The sequence below is a fragment of the Phacochoerus africanus genome, chromosome 1, assembly GCF_016906955.1.
Source record: "Phacochoerus africanus isolate WHEZ1 chromosome 1, ROS_Pafr_v1, whole genome shotgun sequence".
Classification (NCBI taxonomy): Eukaryota; Metazoa; Chordata; class Mammalia; order Artiodactyla; family Suidae; genus Phacochoerus; species Phacochoerus africanus.
Genome location: NC_062544.1, coordinates 96321529 through 96339691, shown reverse-complemented (window position 1 = coordinate 96339691; position 18163 = coordinate 96321529). Strand labels below are relative to the sequence as shown.

The 18163-nt window shown below is 38.7% G+C and overlaps 1 protein-coding gene across 6 annotated transcripts in view; it reads right to left on the bottom strand.

Moving 5' to 3' along the window:
* RBMS3 (RNA binding motif single stranded interacting protein 3) overlaps positions 1-18163 on the bottom strand; it is a 740901-nt gene that overhangs the window by 581488 nt on the left and 141250 nt on the right. For 4 of the 6 annotated variants that reach the window (XM_047769379.1, XM_047769355.1, XM_047769352.1 and 1 more), the window contains one exon: positions 400-572. In XM_047769379.1, coding sequence (XP_047625335.1) covers positions 400-572 — 173 coding nt within the window. The remainder of the gene's footprint in view (positions 1-399; positions 573-18163) is intronic. The other 2 variants (XM_047769361.1, XM_047769377.1) reach the window with 1 other exon arrangement.

The window sequence follows — 18163 nt, the reverse complement described above, 5'->3', positions numbered from 1 at the left end:
AACCCAACAGCCATAGGTGTGAGAACCCACCAGCCACAAGATGTGAGAACACACTAGCCATAAGGTCTGAGATCCCAGAAGCCACAAGATATGAGAATCCAAAAGCCACAAGGTATGAGAACCCAACTCAATGGTTGTTCAGTATCTTCCTGGTCAATACATGCACATCAGCCAGTATCACTATGTATCTCTGCTCAAGAACCTCCATTTCTAAAATAAAAGGCAAACAAACTCCATTCCCGAAAATAAACTGGTCTCAGATCTCAAACATAAGTCCCACTGGTGCAGCAGAGTCTTCCTTCCTGGGGTACAGAGGGTGTGAAACCAGGCCTTATATGGACACGTCCACGCAGGCAAAGATGTGGTTGGAAACGGCGCAGAGAACAGGGGGGCACTTACGGTTGGCACAGCTTGATTAGGTCCTGGTCAGTGGTGCCTGGTGGGAGGCCTCGAATGTACAGGTTGGTTTTACTCAACTGTTCCCCGCTGCTGTTGCTGCTGCTGTGGTTGCTGCTGCTGTTTGTGCTGGGGCTGGGAGGAGCCATGGGGTGGGGAGCTGGTGCATAGGACTGCTGGAAACAGAAAAGGCTGTTACTGGAAAAACAAAGCCAGCACCTATTCCCAGGCCAGCAGAGCCACTTGAAAGCAATGCAAGCTTCTCGGCCTCACCAATCCACACATGCACACTCATGTTCATGTCCCTACTTGGTGAGGCGTCTGAGAACATCATTTGCTCTCTCCCCCCTCTGGCCCTGCCTTTGGATCTGCATAGCTCAGTTCCCTCCTATGCATGCTGCAGCTCAGCCCCCAGCATATTTACCTTGCCTCTACTCCTTGTTTCCTCCTTTTCTCCAAAGGAACATCCTCATATTGTTTTCCTCATCTTTCCTCTCTGGCACAATCACTATATCAATAGCAAACCTATGAATGACCAGTTAGTAAATGAACCGACCTTATCTCTTTCTCCCATTCCCAAATCTGCTCTTTTGTGGTGCAAACTGAGCCACTATTATCTCCCTGCAGTGATGACCCACTGTGAATCACTGGAATCCAGGATCTCAGCCTAGGCACTATCAACCAATTTGACAGAAGAATTCCTTGTGGTGAGGGCTCTTCTGTTCATTGTAGGCTGGCAGCAGCATCCGTGGCCTATTTGCACCAGATTTGGGTAGCACCCATCCCCAAGCTGCAGCAACCAAAAATATGTGTCCACACTGCCAAGTGTCCCCTGGGGGGAGTCCCCCCAGCAGAGAAACTTTGGTCTAACCTGTCACACTATTTATGACAAAATGGAAATAAGTGACCCCCATAGACTTGTAATACACAATGCAAGGCTCTTTATAGTTATACATGCCAAAATTAGCCGATGTATGATACATCATTTTTATTTCCTTTTCATATAGGCATATCTTCAAAAGTTCTAAAATTACACTGACTATATGGGTTTGAGGTCCTGGTGTGTCTATGATGAGCTGTGTGACCTTTGGATGGTTTCTTAACCTGTCTGAGATGCAATATTCTCATTAATATGAGGAGGATAAACTTAGTACTCTCCTATGTTATAGGGTCTTTATAAAACTCAATGAGCTAATGCAAACAAGGGTTTCTGGACGTGAGTAAGTGTACAATGTGTTAGCAAAAACAAAAATGTAAGAATAATGATGACACTATTTGTCATTCCTATCTGTCTTGCAGTGATGTTAGTCTTTACATTTATCCTGGATTTTCTCAATTGTCCTCTAGAATGGACACAATGAATGAATGCAATGATCCTGATTCCAGTGGGGACACTCTGGCCAAGTTCTAACCTAAAGATTCTCTAGCTGTTCTATCAGTGGTAGGAGGTAAGTACTTATCAAATAGCAAGTGGGTGCTTAATAAACACTTAGGCTACATCATGTATAATAAAAGTTGAGTAAGCACAGCACTTAACTTGTAGAGACAGGAGGCAATGCCCAGGCTTGTTTCTTGCTCTAATAATCTGGTTTACACCTTCCAGGATTTCGGATTTGCCCCTGTCCAGATTCCCAACTGGCTATAAAACAAAGTGTCTTGGATGCTATAGTTAAGAATGTAACTCACTCCATCTGGTCTCTCATCTTTCAATTTTCTACACAGTCACCCATCACAACCCATTTCTTTCCATCTTGCTTTCATTTTTCCAGCCTCCATGCTAGAAACCTTGATGTTTGTTTCATCTGTTCCCTCATCCAAAAATCTCTGAGAGGTTTCCAGAATCATCTTTTCTTCTGAATGCCCACTGTTACCCCGGGCCAGGATCTGAACCAATTCACATGTAAAGGACCTTCAAGCTTCCTATATGGACTCCTTTGGAATGGGGGAGGTGGTAGGAGGAGGCAGAGCAGTGAGTCCGATACAAATTGCTGAAGAGAGTGGGGGCAGTTTGTTTAAAGTGAGTAAGCAGATCTGACAGGAACAAAACCCAGAGTCTAGGATTCCCTTTCTTGAAAAACATATTTTTCTCAATCACTGCTTAAGTATTACTTAATCTATCACCAACATTTTTTAATGTAGAATTTTAAAATGAATTACAAGGGAGAATACTTTCTGTTCTCAGTATTTGAATAAAATAACAAATATTCATTACCTTTTGGAATTTCTGATCTGTGTAAAGCTGAATAAAATGTGTCAACTGACATTAAAAAAAATAAAAATTTCTTCTGAATCTACAAATTCTGTTTCACTTCTCAGATACCCCAGAACACTTAACACACAATCTCTTTACAAGTCCTGAGCTTAGTAGGTGTTCAACACAGCCTTGCTGAAACAGTGTCCTGGGCTGTCTGTGCATTTCACAAGGAAACAGATGGGATTTATCTTTGACTCCTCTCCTGTGCTTTATTCTTTAAAATTTCCCAGGCTTTTTTCAAGCTGTTTCTTGCCACTTTCACCTCCCCTCTCTCCAAATTCTTTGAATTCCATTCTGTACTCAAGCTTCTTTTAAAACGAGGCTTTGTTTAAAGCAGTTTTTTTCCCCCCCATTGCATAGCCTTTAAAAACACCAGGGAGCCAGAAAAATGTCTCCACTTTCTGTAGCACAGATCAGATAGACCAGTTCAGCTGAGTGAGCCCTTGACGGATCAAATAAGAAAGCGCCAACTACAGCATGATCAATATATGTTGACTTAATTCTTTTTTCGCCCCAAGGGTCTTTGTGAGCATTTCCATAACCAGACACCATTTAGTAAACTGCATGGTGCCTAAAACAATAAATGTGCCCTCCAAAGGGCATGATGTATTCACTGGGAAAAATTAAACAAAACAGTTAAAAGTGAATCAAAGCTGGAATGAGTATAGGGAACTTATACGCATAGAGATGAGGTATATAATTTTAAAAAGTGGAGTGGAAGAATCAGACTGTTGAAGGGGAAGGATGTATTTCAAAAGCCCTTTGAAAGATATATACAATGAAAGGTGGTTTTCTATGTCCTCTTCTTTTTTGTGAGTTTTAGAAATTCTACTGAAAGACGTAGACTTTCTCAGTGTTATTGAACCAATCAATCCACATGTTTTAAGACCCAGTGCCAATATTCTTGCTAATCCTTAATATTTTTATTATCTGCTGATGATACACTGAAGGATTCATGTAGCAGTCGACACTGTAAATCATTCTTCTGTTTTAAGAGCTATAAATTCCTTCCTCTCCACCCTTTTTCAAAATATACATCCTTTAATCAACAAAACCTTGGCAGAAAGTTCCCAGAAGGTCTGACAAATGCACAAACCTAAATGAATTAATTTGTGAAAAGCAAAAGTGATTTTGTATGCTCTGGCTGCCAAAGACAAATGACCAAATTATAGCATCTTTATAATGGGGGGGGTGGGAGCCCTCAATAACCTTTAGGGGTTAATTGGTCACAGCAGCCACTTTCCTGATTAAAAGTGGCTCTGATTTCTTCTCAATTCTTTGTTTCTAGATGGATTTGCCATTTTCTCATTGATTAACTTTTAAATCATTTTGAAGCACTAAGAGAGACATTTTTTAAATGTTAGGTATTTGGTTTTTTTTAAGTATTATTTCCTTTAGATAAAATTGGCTTTGCTACCTCAAAGTCAAACTTTATAAATCCTATTTAGGAGTGGGGACGATTTACAGTCTGGGGATAGAGAACATTGTAATGCTGAGCTGTAATAGCGCCAGGCCTTGCTGAGAATTTGCAGTGTCAGCTTGTTAGAACCTGTAGAAACAGCAGACATTCAGAAGAGGGGCTTTGATGGTACTCTATTGAAGGAGGAGGATAGCAGGCTTGTCTTCAAACTGAATATGCTTGGCGAGTACACAGATTTTTCTTAGAGGTTTATTCACAGTGGCCTTGCAGGGAGGGGCTGGGAGGGATGCCGACATGGAAGCTAAAGCCCTCATAACCATGTGTTGGGGCAGATCTATCAGCCACTTAGTACCAGGGTCCTCTTTAGAAGATCAAATAAAATGACTTAGTATCCATTGGGGAAGATGTTAGTCTTAAAATCATGACAGTAATAATTATAGGTCACATTTATCCTCTGCTTGCCTAGCGTTTTATATATTATCTCCTTAACAGCCCATTGAGGCCAGTTATCTTCTTCTCAATTTACAAATGAGAAAACTGAGGCACAAAGGACAAATGACCTTCTCAAGGTCACACAACAGAGCCCCAATTTGACTCTAGGGAGTCTGATTTCAGAAGTCACCCAACCCCCTGTAAGACAACATACAGAACCTTGCCCCTTCATGATACAGGCACCAATAAACACAGCTTCCTTGGAGTGAACTCTGTAGGATGACTCCCTGCTGGAAGCCCAGATACATCCATGAATAAACGGGGAGGGAAAGAATGATAATAAACAGTATATAGTCACAATGAAGGTTAACAAGACCATTCGCTATATCAGAATTTAAATGAAGTCCATTTTAAATTTAATTTCAAAGGAGAAGTGACCATCAGAAGCCAGCACATTATGAGTTTTTCAAATCATGTCAAACAAGCGCATTCATTTGTCAAGATTCATGGTTTTAGAACAGGAAAATGAACTGGCTTGTAGATCATCCTAAACAGCTGATTCATTTAGTGTGCTTTGTTAATAGGCCTCATTTTTCAAGTTTGAAAAGTGAATCCACTGGGTCCTCAGACATTCTTGTAAAGCGTGTGGTTTGGAGGCCAATCCATTGTGTGCACAACCCCTGCGTGTTCGGGAGATAAATTGGAGGGGGATGCACTCTGTTTTTGTTTACTTGTTTTCCTGTTTATTTGTTTTAACAGAAAGCATTTGGTACATCAAATAAATGTTCACACATCAAGAGAGGAAAGAAAATCATGCCCAGCTATCTTGGATAGACAACTGTCTGAGGGTAAAGTTATAACACACACATATTAGCCAGGTCGTTTTAATACAAGGTCCTCACCTCGGCAATACTGATATTTTATACAGGATAATTCTTTGTTGTAGGGGACTGTCTTAGGTGTTGTAAGATATTTAACAACACTCCTATCTTCTACTACTAGATGTTAGTTGTGCTACCCTCCCCCCAAGTTGTGGCAACCAAAAATGTCTCCAAATATTTTCAAATGTGCTCCAGGGCTGTGACATTGCCTCTAGTTGAGAGCTGCTGCTTTGTACGGATCCATCTCCTCTCCTTGAAAGGCTAATACTGTCCCTGTTGTGGAATAATGACAATAACTCAATGGCCTAAAACCCGCTTTATTGAAAAATCCCTCACCTAACTAAAGTTCGTCTTCTTAGCCCCAAGTTCATACAGTGTTTACCTCCCTTCCCAGGACATCCTCCACTCTCTGTAACTAAGAGGTCAGCATGCCACATGTCCTTTGCAGAAGACTAGGTCTGAAACATACTTCACCCTCTGATTGAAAACATAACTCCTTTCCAGAGAGAATTTTAAATATTTTTTTGCATGTGATTCCCCTTGGATGGGAATCACTGGGTCTTGATGCCAAACTGCAGTCAATTCTATTCCTGGCATCTGGTTGCTGGCAGGATCCTGAAGCAGTTGGTCTGGTGGTTTGGGGTAGACTTGGACTCCATCACACAGCAGTCTGCTCTGCTGATGGTCTCTTCAATTTGTTTTTATTCATCTCCAGTGCAAGAGAATTTGTACTCTTTTATCTACTCAAGAGTAAAGCCCTGTATAAAGTCTCCCATGGGACTGAGATGCCAACTCTTTTACTATCCAAAAATGAATACAGACCACATTCCTGTCTTAAATCATACATTATTTAGCCTGCACGTACACATGCAATCCATTGCTCAGAAGAGGCTGCCGCTGCAGGCTGTTGGATTCCTCTCGTAGGCTGAAGATACAACCACTCAAAATTTATGGGATGCCACAAAAGCAGTGCTCTGACTTTAGAAAACTAATGTTTCAATCATACTTTTTATAATAGATTTTGGTGAAAACCTGCCCCACTTCTCTTTGCTTACTTACAGCTCAGATATGGAAATGAGCACAAAGGGACAAAATGCCTCACAAAAGGCAATTATTTGCATATTCTGTCTACTGGCCTAGGTAATAGCTGCTGTCAACAATGGTAACTTGAGATCTCCAGACTGCCTGCTGAGAATCCAGGCCACCAGTAACTGGGCACCAAGGCCTCTAGTGAGTAAAAGAGTGGATTATAATTATCTCACCTCATAGGACAGTTGTGGGGATTTAATATATAAATAACATATAAAATAGTTAGCACAATGACTGGCACAGAATTAAAGCTAGGTCATTTTTTTGGCCATACCAACAGCACATGGAAATGCCTGAACCAGAGTCACAGCAGTTACAACACTGGATCCTTAACCTGCTGACCCACCAGGGAACTCCTGAATTTTTTGTTGTTTGCACTGTCATTATGAGGCAGATCCTTAAACACTGATCTCTCAGTCCTAGTTGGAATAATTTACCTTTAAAGGGGGGGGTCAACAAGAGCCAATCATGTAAATTTTTTTAAGCATAAGAACAACTCTTCTTGAGATGAAACTATATCATTAGAACTGGGGTTTGCCATTTTTATCAAGAACCAAAAAGCACTAAACACTGATGAAACAGTCATGGTAGATAGGATAGATAATTAATTTCATATTTTTTACAAATCACTACTGAGATTTTGTTAATATTCTCTTAGGATGAGATTCACTTTTGCTCTAAATGTTAGTTTTTGAAAACACCAGCAGATTGTATAGTCACACATTGCTCTGTGCCTATTTACAAGGAGACTTAATGTGAAGTCACTGAACTCCATTCAGAAGTTTAAATATTTATTTATTTATTTAGTCTTTTTAGGACTGCAACCACGGCATATGGAAGTTCCCAGGCTAGGGGTCCAATTGGAGCTGCAGCTGCTGGCCTATGCCACAGCCACGGCACCATCAGATCCGAGCGGCATCTGCAACCTACACCACAGCTCATGGCAATGCCGGATCCTTAACCCACTGAGCAGGCCAGGGAACGAAACTGTGTCCTCATGGATGCTAGTCAGATTTGTTTTGGCTGAGCCACGATGGGAAATCCCAGAGGTTTAGATATTAAATTACATTTTAAAATGCATGGTACTTGGAAACACAAGTAATATAGTTATTGTTCAAATAAGCACCTATAAATCAGTTTCATTAATGAATGTATAAGCTAGAGAAGAACAGCTAATATAAATGACAGAATTGGCTGTTATAAAGCCTGCTCAATTATTCAAACACCAATGACATCTTTGCCCTATCTCTTCTTTTAATTTGGCCAACTCTTGATTTAAGGAAAAACAAAATTAAGTCACACTTCAAAAAAATACCTCGAGATAAATGATACTGAAGATACAACCACTCAAAATTTATGGGATGCCACAAAAGCAGTGCTCTGGGGGATATTCATAGCAATACAAGCCTTCCTCAAAAAGAAGAAAAATCTCAAATTGACAACTTAACCCACCACCTAAATGAACTGGAAAAAGAACAAACAAAACCTAAAATCAGCAGAAGGAAGGAAATCACAAAGATCAGAGAGGAAATCAATAAAATAGAAATTTTAAAAAATAGAAAAAAATCAATAAAACTAAGAGAGGGTTCTTTGACTAGGTAAACAAAATTGACAAACTTCTGGCTAGACTCACCAAGAAGAGGAGAGAATGAACCCAAATAAACCAAATACGAAATGAAAATGAAGTCACAACGGATACTGCAGAAATACAAAAATCCATGAGAGAATACTATGAACAATTGTATGCCAACGAATTTGACAACCTAGAAGAAATGGACAACTTTCTAGAGACTTACAGCCTGCCAAAACTGAATCAAGAAGAAATCGATCAACTGAACAGACCAATCACTAGAAATGAAATTGAATATGTCATAAAAACACTCCCTACAAGTGAAAGTCCAGGACCAGATAGCTTCACAGGTGAATTCCACCAAACATGCAAAGAGGAACTTACACCCATCCTCCTTAAACTTTTTCAAAAGGTTGAAAAAGAAGGAACACTCCCACAGACATCTATAATGCCACCATCACCCTAATTCCAAAACCAGACAAAGATACCACCAAAAAAGAAAACTATACTCCAATTTCTTTGATGAATATAGATGCAAAAATTCTCAACAAAATTTTAGCTAACTGAATCCAACAACATATATAAAAGATCATACACCATGACCAGGTAGAATTCATCCCAGGTTCTCAAGGATGGTTCAACATACACAAATCAAACAATTTCATGCACCACATTAACAAAAAAGAAGTCAAAAACTACATGATCATCTTAATAGATGCAGAAAAAGCATTTGACAAAGTCCAACACCATTTATGATAAAAACTCTCACTGAAGTAGGTAAACAGGGAACTTTCCTGAACATAATCAAAGCCATTTATGACAACCCGCAGCAAATACAATACTCAATGGAGAAAAGCTGAAAGTCTTCCCACTAAAATCTGGAATAAGACAGGGATGCCCACTCTCACCACTTTTATTCAACATGGTATTGGAAGTCCTAGCCGTAACAATCAGACAAACAAAAGAAATAAAAGGCATCCAAATAGGAAGAGAAGAGGTAAAACTGTGTGCAGATGACACAATACTATATATAGAAAACCCCAAGGACTCAACCCAAAACTACTTGAACTGATCAACAAATTCAGCAAAGTAGCAGGATATAAGACTAACATCCAGAAATAAGTCACATTTCTGTATACTAACAATGAAATATTAGAAAAGCAATACAAAAATACGATGCCTTTTAAAATTGCACCCCCAAAAATCAAATACCTGGTAATACATCTGACCAAGGAGGTAAAAAACTTATATGCTGAAAACTATACAGCATTAATCAAGGAAATTAAAGAAGACGTAAAGAAAAGGAAAGCTATTCCATGATCCTCAGTTGGAAAAATTAATATTGTAAAAATGGCCATACTATCCAAAGCAATCTACAGATTCAATGCAATCACTATCAAATTACCCATGACATTGTTTACCAAACTACAACAAAAAATCCAAAAATTTATGTGGAATCACAAAAGACCCAGAATTGCCAAAGCAATTCTGAGGAAGAAAAACCAAGCAGGAGGCATAATTCTCCCAGGCTTCAGGCAATATTACAAAGCCACAGTCATCACGACAGTGTGGTACTGGTAACAAAACAGACAAACAGACCCATGGAAGAGAATAGAGAACCCAGAAAGAAACCCAGACACCTACGGTCAATTAATCTTGGACAAATGAGGCAAGAACATAAAATGGGAAAAAGACAGTCTTTTTCACCAAGTATTGCTGGGGAACCTGGACAGCTGCATACAAATCAATGAAACTAGAACACACCCTCACACCATGCACAAAAATAAAGCCAAAATGGCTGAAAGACTTAAAAATAAGACAAGACACCATCAAACTCCTGGAAGAGAACATAGGCAAAACATTCTCTGGTGTCAGCCTTGCAAATGTTTTCTCAGGTCAGTCTCCCAAAGCAACAGAAATAAAAGCAACAGTAAACCAATGGGACCCTAATCAAATTGACAAGCTTTTGCACAGCAAAGGAAACCAAAAAGAAAACAAAAAGACAACTCACAGAATGGGAGAAAATACTTTCAAATGATCCAACTGACAATGATGCAATATACAAACAACTTATACAACTCAACAGCAAAAAAAGCCAACAACCCAATGGAAAAATGGGCAATAGACCTGAATAGACATTTTTCCAAAGAAAATGCACAGATGGCCAACAAGCACATGAAAAAATTCTCAACATCAATGATAATTAGAGAAATGTGAATCAAAACTACCATGAGATGCCACCTCACACCAGTCAGAATGGCCATCACTAATATGTCCACAAATAACAAATGCTGGAGGGGGTGTGGAGAAAAGAGAACCCTCCTGCACTGTTGGTGGGAATGTAAGCTGGTACAAAGACTATGGAGAACAGTATGGAGGTGCCTTAGAAATCTATACATAGAACTACCACATGACCCAGCCATCCCCCTCTTGGGCATATATCCAGACAAAACTTTCCTTAAAAAAGACACATGTACTCGAATGTTCATTGCAGCTCTATTCACAATAGCCAAGACTTGGAAACAACCCCAATGTCCACCGACAGATGATTAGATTAGGAAGGTGTGGTATATATACACAATGGAATACCACTGAGCCATAAAAAAGAATGACATAATGCCATTTGCAGCCACATGGATGGAACTAGGGACTCTCATACTGAGTGAAATGAGTCAGAAAGAGAAAGACAAATCCCATATGACATCACTTATATCTGGAATCTAATATATGGCACAAATGAAACTTTCCACAGAAAAGAAACTCATGGACTTGGAGAACAGACTTGTGGTTGCCAAGGGAGAGGAGGAAGAAGTGGGGTGGATTGGGATCTTAGGGTTAATAGATGCAGACTATTGCCTTTGGAGTGGATTAGCAATGAGATCGTGCTGTGTAGCACTGGGAACTATGTCTGGTCACTTATGATGGAGCATGATAATGTGAGGAAAAAGAATGCATATATGTATGTGTGACTGGTTCACCATGCTGTACAGCAGAAAATTGGCAGAACACTGTGAACCAGCTATAATGGAAAAAAATAAAAATCATTAAAAAAATGTTTTGTAGTGCTTACTTATTAGTTTAAAGAGTCAAGATTACATTTTGAAAATAACCCATATAGCTCATGTGTCCAGTATTGATAATGATTGGTTCCTCCTGCAAAAAATGAAGTCACAACTTGTTCCCCAGTTGGAGACTACAATGTTTGCTACACTATAACAGTAATCCTTAGAATTCCCTCCAAATACTGAGAGTGATACCATAATCCTTGTTATGGTACCTCTGTTCTATTTTTCTAGGGAATACTTTGGAGATAAACTCAAAAGTCTGCTTTCATGATAGGCTAGATTCACCAGGGAAAGAGTGAAAATCCAGACCAGGTCACCATCCAATGTTGATGCAGAATGCCCAGAAAGCCAATGGTCAGCACCTCAATTCAGAGTGTAATCAGAGATCAAGAAAAGGGGAAGAACTTTTGAAGAGTGAAACAAGTACAATCGACTCACATTCTTGGACTTTGTAAAATATCTTTACTTAAGTTCTTGGTTTAGTTTGTTCCCTCATAATTTCCAACTTTACTCTTACTCATTTTTAAATAATATACCATGTTTTATAGTTTAATACACTGTTTCCCTAAAATCACAATTAATGATATTGCCAGCAACTCATTCCCCTAGCTTTTTCATATATGCTTTCCTAACTAGAATCTAGCATAAATGGTGATAAGACATAGAACACAGCCAGAAGATATGTTCACCTGGTACTTTATTGCAACTCAATGAATTCTTTTAAAGTTTTCTTTTTCCATCATGAAAATAGACAGAAGGAGCCATGTTCCAGCAACTGACTGTCATACTACCAATCACGTTCCTGATTTGGTTACCAGCAGCTACGCCATGATACAAATGAAGCCCTTTGTTTCACATCATGTATAATAAAAAATGCTATCAATAGTGGAAGGCCAATCTGAACATCAAACAGTATAAGGCTTTTTTGACATATCAAATCATTTTGTCCAATTAAATCAGAATTTTTTCTGAAAGTAAATATATGATGAGCAGGTGAATTGTAACAATAGCATACATGCCACATACAATCACATCTACTTTCCTAACCTAAGCTCTCAACCCACCTTCAGAATATCCCTCCAGCCCACATTTAACCTATTTCCTCTGTTTCCCAGTGTCACAGCCACATGTGCATCTACCTTACTTTGTCTTCTTAGAATACCTAGGCTGCATTCCTATATGTTATTGTAGAGAGTCTCTAAAATTTTTCTTGCAAACACCTTTGGGATACTTTGAAGAACAAAATGGTGAAATATTAATAATTAAACCAGGATGCAAGATATACACTGTACCCAAAGCAAAATGAAATACATAATGGTCACCCTATAATTATTGTCTCTGTATCTACAGCTCACATATCCCTTTGGTATAACCTAAAATTCCATCCCATTTCATGGATTTTTCTGTTTATTACTATAGACCTGTTTCATTGCTCTCTGGTTTTCAGTTTCTACATTATTAAAATTTATAAAAGCGCAAAAAATAATGAGTAAGAATAGCAAAGGCTAATGTTTGTTGAGCATTTATTACATGCCAGGCACAGTTCAAAGTGCTTTATATTCAGTGCTTTATTTATAATTTCAGAAGGAGCTGGGGATACTGAGACTCAGGGAAGTTATAGGACTTTGCAAGGCTAGTTAGCTACTCAGCAGCATGTGCAGGAATGAAGGTGAGCAGTGTACATTCCAGTTAAATCCACATATAACTCTAGGCATGTGTAGTCCAAGACAGTGGCCTCAAATTACATGCAGTTATTTAAAGATAATTAACTCAATCAAAGTGAAAGAAAAAATTCTGTTCCTGTGTTTCACTGGCCACATTTCCAATGTTCAAAACACCAGCTATTAAGTGCTGTGCTGAACAGGGAGGCATAGAACACTGCCATCATGGCAGAAAGTTCTATTGCTCTTGCTGATGGAGATCATTCTGATAATGACAGGGCACTCACCCCCACACTATCCTTCAGGTCTGCAAACCCTCAACATACTGAACAAAATAATGATCACAATTTATACACTGCTATTCATACATGTTTAAGTGCAATTGATCTCCTTTCAGTAGAGACCATATTTAAGTATTTTCTCCCTCATGAGTGGGTCTAGACTTCGGCATACAAATCTCTCTTTCAGCGGATACCTTCTCTGACCCAAAGCAGATATTATTAAGATTTCCAACACGTGCACCCGCATGTTCATTGCAGCACTATTCACAATAGCCAGGACATGGAAACAACCCAAATGTCCATCGACAGATGATTGGATTCGGAAGAGGTGGTATATATACACAATGGAATACTACTCAGCCATAAAAAAGAATGACATAATGCCGTTTGCTGCCACATGGATGGAACTAGAGAATCTCGTCCTGAGTGAAATGAGCCAGAAAGACAAAGACAAATACCATATGATATCACTTATAACTGGAATCTAATATCCAGCACAAATGAACATCTCCTCAGAAAAGAAAATCATGGACTTGGAGAAGAGACTTGTGGCTGCCTGATGAGAGGGGGAGGGGGAGGGAGTGGGAGGGATCGGGAGCTTGGGCTTATCAGACACAACTTAGAATAGATTTAAAAGGAGCTCCTGCTGAATAGCATTGAGAACTTTGTCTAGATACTCATGTTGCAACAGAAGAAAGGGTGGGGGAAAAATGTAATTGTAATGTATACATGTAAGGATAACCTGACCCCCTTGCTGTACAGTGGGAAAATAAAAAAAAAATTATAAAAAAAAAAGATTTCCAGGAAGTCAAGTATAATCTATGGGAAGGACAGGGTATATTTTATCTGTTTCGAACCAATAACCAAAGTTTCATCTGTATTGTAAAATTGCTAAATACTGAGAAAAGAGAGCAACTGAGTTACACTGCTGGTACATAATAAAGGTCTCTGTTTTCAGCAGACAAGATTTCTGCCTGGGAAGGAAGCTCTGCATTTTCAATAGGGCATCATCTATTTGACCTGTACATCCCTGCCCAATGATATTTGCTATTCTATAAAACTTATTTCTCTCTAAACTAGACCAAGGTCAAAAAGGAGAAGGCTTTCATAGAGTGAACAACTGGGGCAAATCAGCAAATTCATAAAAAATAACCCGTATTCCATGACATAAAATAATTGTGTTGTTTTATTAGCCAATTCATTCATATTTTATTGATGCAGCCAAATTAAATGTGAATGGAACCTATACTTTGAAAGTCTTAAATCTATGAAATTTAGACTATAAAACACAATAATTTCCTCAAGAAGACAAAGTTAGAGCACACATCAAAATTGTGGCAGCAATTAATACATGCAAAGTAATTGCTTCATTATAAAAATTGGAAGAGGCATTTTCAGATAATTTCCTGTGAGTATATTTTCAACATTTATGCTATTTGGGGCCTTGAGATGATAACTATGAGAATAAATTAATGTGCCAGTCAAGAAAAAATGATCTGAAAATAAAATGAATATTAGACATTTATATTCATTTTTTTTTTGTCTTTTTGCTTTTTCTAGGGCCACTCCCTGGGCATATGGAGGTTCCCAGGCTAGGGGTCTAATCAGAGCTGTAGCCGCCAACCTAAGCCAGAGCCACAGCAACGCGGGATCCGAGCTGCGCTTGCAAACCACACCACAGCTCACGGCAATGCCAGATCCTTAACCCAATGAGCAAGGCCAGGGATTGAACCCACAACCTCATGGTTCCTAGTTGGATTCATTAACCACTGTGCCATGATGGGAACTCCTAGACATTTATATTGTTATCAGTATTATAATTTTTTTGCAACATCCATGGCATGTGGAAGTTCCTAGGCCAGGGATTGAACCCATGCCACAGCAGTGACAACACCAGTTCCTTAACTTGCTGAGCCACCAGGGAACTTCAAATTTATTACAATTTTTAAATCAGAAATTTACGAGATATTTACACATTCAAACTTCTATTTTTCATTATAAACCTCTATAAGAATTCCTTTCCTCAGTATATTTTAAGTCAGTCTTCCTTGTGCCCTAGCGAGTGTCTAAAACCAAATTCAATTGTTGATGCTTCTTCTTTGTTGTGTGATTACTGGAAACTTTTTTCCCCTTAGTGATATTCTCTATAACCAAGAGAATGAACTATCCCCAATAAGAAGGCAGCCCTACTTTTCCTTCTCCAAATTACTCTTATTCTTTTAAAATAAGTGCCAGAGACTGGCTAATAATAGGGGATTTGCCCTTGATCTGCAGACTCTCCAAAGACTCATGATGAAGAAGGAAGTGTTACTGTCACCATACAGCAGAGATTCTGAAGCTGCACCACCCAGGTTTCAATCCTGCTGTACCTCTCATTGTATGACTGTTGCTGAAACTCAACCTCTGTCCACTGATGCCTAGTAGAAACACAGAGACAGAGTTTGGGGCAAAGGAGAAAAAAAAAGAGACTTATTGCTTTGCCATACAAAGGAGGCCACAGCAGGCTAATACCCTAAAGACTGTGTGCTTCTTTGGGAGAGATTAGGAAGTGGTTTTATAGTTTAGGAATAGAAAATAGGGCCACAGATAAAGATCAGTGTAGATGCAAGATTGTATTCTTCTTCAAAGTTGGTGTTTAGTGGGCCCATGACTGGTTCTGGTGGTCCTCCTTTTTAGTTTTCATTTGTTAGGGGTTTTAATTCTGCAGAATAACTCAAAGATATTGCTATGTATATTCCTTGAAGAGTAACCAGGACCCTACCCAAAGGTTACACTATTGCTTCCTAACTATTACTCCCTTGTCTCTGCATCCCCTCCCTTCCCTGATTAGCAACTGTTTGAACCTACCCTTTGGAACTCAAGGGAAGGTCATGGAGGCTGAAGCTTATTCCCTAAAAACAAGCACAAGGGGAGACAAAAAGACTTGTACCCAGGAGCCCCACAGGGCCCTGCTAAGTTTCACATCCTTGGGCAAATTACTCAGCTTCTTTTGCCTCAGTCTCCTCATCTGTAAAACCGGGGATAATAACTACCTTAGAAGACTGTTAAACACTTCAAATGAATGCTTATGTGTAAAGCACTGAGAATAAAACCTGGAACACAGTAAGCCCTCTACAGGGCTAGCTAGGATTATTACATCAATCCTAAAGCATTTTTATGATACCCATTGTTCTCAAGAACAATCATGTTCTATTGAGTAAGATGTGCACTGGTTGGTCCCTCGAATGGTCTAGTGAACTGGAGGCTGCCTTTTTATTTTTCCAATGCAAAATAAAAAGCCCACTGATGCTGGTCCAAACTGAGTATAAACCAAGAATGTCATTATTCAATGAGACATTAGGTTCATTAGGTACTATTTCAACTACTGAGACTAATTGCCTTCAGATAAACTGATGACAAGACCCTCAGAAGAATTTTTTTAAGATAAACATGAACTTTCACAAGGCAAGTTATTTGCAGAATATACAAATTGTGAGAAAATATCTATAAATTGTAAAAGCGCTCATTAAAATAAAATACATCCTATTGCCAGTGGATAAAAGCTTATCAGTTAAACGACATACTAACTGCTAAAGGTCCACACTCTTACGAGAAATTTTATATGCACAAAATAAACTGTACCAATTTCATAGCTTCTAATGTTAAAAATAATTAGGTTTTAAAAAATTGTTGCTCTGCAAGAAGACTTTGTGGGTAAACAACTGCTTAAACAGCTTATTTCAGTTTAATTATCTTCCTAATTTCTAACAAGTATGATGTGTGCCCTAGGGTAACTGTAGCAAATAGTTCATTGTATACAAATGGGACAGTCACCCATTTATACATTTCAAAGTACTTTACACATCTCCAATCGTCTAGGGAATGATTTTGTTTGATTTTTCTCTGGTTTAGATACTCCTATGTGTAACTTGACAAAAAGAGACAAAGCCTTTTCTAAAGTATAATTACTGAAAGAGTTTTTGAAGAGTCACCATTCCTTTGCTTCTCCAAAAGAAACCATAGTTCTTGCTGTATTCAGTAGAAGGCAAACTGGCCAGAGCAGAGATCAAAACAGAAAACTAACTCAGAATTAGTACTATGCTGGTATTCCACAAAAACAAACAAAAACCCCCCTCAGTGTATAGCTTTGCTGATTTTTGCCATATAAATAATTTTATTTGGCTGATTTTAACCTACTAACAGTCAACAACTGGCTCACAAAATTTCTGAGAACTAAGCAATCAGCTTTCACAAATGGTACTAGCCCACTCCAGCACCCCACAGCATCAAATACAGTTGTGACCACAGATGAAATGCTATTCATCATCCCATAAGATGCCTCAATGCCCAACATCCTAGAAGATATCAACAAAGGAATATAAACAAGTGTTTACATGCATGCTAAGAAGAAGGTAGGAATATCCTAAAACAACAGAGTAACAGTTTCTTGGTGGTTTTGTTTCAGCTGCTAGGATCAGAGGGCTCCTGTAGAGGGTGGGTGGGCAGGATGTGTAAATAGATCACGTGACTCTCCATGGTCTAACGATGTAATGGCACAAGGAAGAGAACAACTCCTTGGGGAATGATGGACTCAAGGAAAGCTTGCCTGTCATTAGCCAATAGAGAACTCCTTGGAAAGAAAATATTTTTATGTCATCACTCCTTGATATACAAACACTTGGGACCCACTTACACTCTTTAAGGGCTGTTAACTCTATGAATGTGATCACATCTTAAGCAGAATCAAAACAGAGACAACCAAATGTAAGAGGCTAAACTATGACAGCATCCATCACCAAAGCAAGAAGTATAGCACTAACTATTACAGTACTGATAAAATCTGCTTCCTTGAAATTATAATATTACAATATCAGTAATTTTACAAGTATTCCTCAGTTCAGGAAATGGATCTAATTAATAGTCTGCAGAGTTAAACATTTTAATAAGCCAATTTTCCTTATTATTAAGTTACATAAGATAAAACACACATGTTATCAGTACATTCAGCTTGTAAGCAATATCCTACAGAACCCAAAACCTTGGCAGATAACAAGTAAGAAACTTGTTCAAGTTTACAAAACACATTCAGGAAAGCAGCCTATTATAGTTCATAATAGTTTTCTAAATAAACTATT